This window comes from Saccostrea echinata, unplaced genomic scaffold (genome assembly GCF_033153115.1).
Source record: "Saccostrea echinata isolate AGI-Se365-2 ecotype Australia unplaced genomic scaffold, CSIRO_AGI_Sech_v1 ptg000054l, whole genome shotgun sequence".
Classification (NCBI taxonomy): domain Eukaryota; kingdom Metazoa; phylum Mollusca; class Bivalvia; order Ostreida; family Ostreidae; genus Saccostrea; species Saccostrea echinata.
This window is the reverse complement of record NW_026889803.1, coordinates 10,248,713-10,251,800: the sequence shown is the minus strand read 5'-3', so window position 1 is coordinate 10,251,800 and position 3,088 is coordinate 10,248,713. Positions and strand designations below refer to the sequence as shown.

At 32.8% G+C, this 3,088-nt stretch overlaps 1 protein-coding gene across 1 annotated transcript; it reads right to left on the bottom strand.

Moving 5' to 3' along the window:
- Positions 1 to 291: 291 nt before the first annotated feature.
- On the bottom strand, positions 292 to 2,608 carry LOC133206416 (GTP-binding protein REM 1-like). Its single transcript, XM_061342397.1, has 4 exons — positions 2,132 to 2,608; positions 1,918 to 2,003; positions 1,369 to 1,546; positions 292 to 1,048 (listed from the first exon to the last, which is right to left on the bottom strand). The coding sequence occupies exons 1-4, from the start codon at positions 2,472 to 2,474 to the stop codon at positions 762 to 764; spliced, it is 894 nt and encodes a 297-aa protein (XP_061198381.1). The 5' UTR covers positions 2,475 to 2,608; the 3' UTR covers positions 292 to 761.
- Between the last annotated feature and the right edge of the window lie 480 nt (positions 2,609 to 3,088).

Here is a 3,088-nt window from a genome sequence, read left to right as displayed (position 1 = left end):
TACCGGTGAAGGGCTTCCAATTTTGACCTTTACTCTGCACTCAGGGCCATTGAGCAGTGAGGGATCTTTATCGTGCCAACGCCTGCCGTGATACCGGGCCTCGGTTTAAGTCAGTCGCGGCCCAGATTCGAACGACCTCCCGATCACGAAGCGAGCGCTCTACAGACTGAGCTACCGTGAACGGTCTATTTTCAAGATAGTTTATGTTGAAAATAAAGAAATTTAGTACCACAAGCATAATAAATTAATAAATATGTAATAACACTTTATTTCAATGTATATTGTGCACAGTGTAATATAATATGAAAAAAAGGTTTTTGAAACAAAATCATTGAATCATAAAGTTAATTATTGCTGTGTCTCCGATATGTAGCACCATGAATATACGATTGATTTTAATGTTCATTCTACTGGCAAATGTGGAAGACATTTTTCCCCCTTTATTTAATCTCATTTCTTTTTAATTTTCATGGAAAGAATTAATCGTAGAACAAACATCCCGTCCACAATTCTTACTGTATTTTCTTATAGTGAATGAAAGTTATGGTCTTTTGTTTAACTTTAACATCTTTTTTATTCTCAATTTCTGATACTTTCTGGAGAAGAATCACTTGTTGTTATACTTTATCAACGACAATGTTTATTTTTTTTTTACTTTCAGACAACTCTCTTAATAAGAAACAAAAATCCCTGACAGGATTTTGGGAAACACCATAACAAATAAAGGTTAGTAGAGTCTGGGCAAGAAACACTTGCCCAATTCATGAATCAAACAGATTCGTACAAAGAGATCCCTTTGGTCGTAACTTTCTCCATCTTTTTAAAAGTCCCTTTGTCAATTTTTGAACTCTGTTTTGTTGTTTTTCTGTCGATGTTTGTGATATCGTTGATGATTGTGATATCGTTGATGTTTGTGATATCGTTGATGATTGTGGTTGAAGGCGAGCTTGTCGCACAATGCCTACTAATAGATCATCTACGTTATGATTCAAGACGAGCGATAACTCAACATACTTGCACCCAAATCTATTGGCCAGTTTTTCACCATCTGGAAGACAAAGTATATGATTGCTGACATGGATGCATAGGAAAAAGAATGTAAATTTCAGTGGTTATCGAAAAAATATAATATATTGAAGAAATGCTTTGGAAGAATTTTATTTTTGGTAAGCATTTTTTATTCTTTTTGTGTTTCAAACAATTAATTATATCCCAAAATATTAGATAATCTTACGAAAACTTTAAAAGAGTTTTTAATTAAAGCAAATTTCTTACAAATTCTTCCTCGACCTTCACAACAGTACAGCCAAGACTTTTCTCCGAAATGTATATACACATGTTCAAAAACACTTTCATGAAAATACGTACCTTTTGTAAAAATGGCACGCTTTCTGGCCAGATCAACTTTGTTAGCAACTAGAATGACTGGTTTCCTGTAATGTTTGTTGATCTCTCCAACAATTTTGCCAGCGTACCTGAATGACTCAACATCAACTACCGAGTACATTACTACTATGACATCCATGTATGCGCATGCTCTGATATTCTGAAATTTGTAAAACATTTTTTCAGGTAAGTATTTTAACAGTGCAGTGTATCGATTTTGTTTAAGTTTTTCTGGGTCAAAATAAATTCACATACTGGTGTAAATATTCATAACTTTTGCTATTTTGGGACGTCTGTCAATAAGATATATTGATCATAAAAGAATTTTTAAAACAAGTAATGCAAAATTGAACTCTTTTGAATTAAAGATTAAAACAACCCAGAGAAATCGGGTTTATTTAGCTCGGTAAAGAAAGCTTTTGTCTCTAGAGAATGTTTCTCATCCAGAAAAATTAATACTGTATTAAAATACATGTACATGAAAACAAAACATAATCAACTTTTGTTTTAAAAAATGCAATCTAGCCTTACCTCCAAAGTAATTTGTTCAACAAAAATAAGTGATGTTTCTGTGCCATCGAGTGAAACACAAATTTCGTTGTCCTCGGTATTACTTTCTGTTAAAAAAAATTAAAAAAAAAAACAAAAAAAAAAAAAAAAAAAAACATTTAGACAAATACTGATTAACGACTCAGTCATTAAATTTTGATAAACTGATTTCATCTCATTTATGGTGTTAATTTACCTGTCATGTCACCCCATATATCCTCAGTATCAGTAAACATATGGAGCAATGAGTGCTTTCCAACATCATTATCGCCAAGGACTGAGACGTGAAAAATTTCAGAAAGAGTCAAACTGTTGCATCGCGAGCTAATTAGACTTTGGCTGTATATGTCCAGAAAGTTATCATTGCTTTCACTCATGCAGCTAGAAGAGGTTCCACAACTGATATTACTGTTCCTCCTTATATCTTGGTCTCTGAAGCTTCTTCGTGGAACAGTTAAGGAGTTCCCAAACTTTGAAGCTGCAAAGTCTTCTGGATGGACATAGTCCAGAAAATTGTGCACAGTTCTTGATTTTTTCATTTTCCTTAAGACCTATTAAATTATTTTTTTCTCAAAAAAATCACACGGATAAAACTTCTTCCACAAAAAATCCTTTCTCCAAGTAGTCTAGCAGATCATATCATGATCTTTATTGTGAAATGACAACATCATGAACTGCACCTTTAAATATAGTTCTTACCGATTTATGCCATAAGCCTTGAAACATAGTAAACAATTTGTTGTCATCCGTTAACCAATCAGCACTTCCGTTGTTTGCAGTCATCAGTCGTATGTTGATAAGTAACCATAGCAATATGTCGCTATTTTAGATATCGATCTATTCTTACATGAATGAACTTAAGGAGTACAGCTGCTTTGCGCATTTTGAAATATTAAACATTAATGATGTGTTTCCTTTTTTAAAAACTTGGTGATTAAACGCTAATTTATAGTAGCAACTAAAACATCTGGGCAACAGACAAAACTCATAAAAATATTCTTAGTCGGTTACGAAATTTTATGAAAAAAGGAGAAATCTCTCCGTCTTGAACGATAAATCCTTAAAAGGGAAGGAGAAATACATATACTGGAATTGTAGCATGCTTAATATAATTAATATTTTGAAAGTGAAAGTATAGTGCAAAATATAGTTT

Coding starts and splice junctions, on each gene's coding strand:
- LOC133206416 (XM_061342397.1), bottom strand. CDS start 2,474: ATGAAAAAATCAAGAACTGTGCACAATTTTCTGGACTATGTCCATCCA. Junction 2,004..2,131: donor TATATGGGGTGACATGACAG/GTAAATTAACAC, acceptor TTTTTTTAACAG/AAAGTAATACCGAGGACAAC. Junction 1,049..1,368: donor GCGTGCCATTTTTACAAAAG/GTACGTATTTTC, acceptor TTTGTCTTCCAG/ATGGTGAAAAACTGGCCAAT.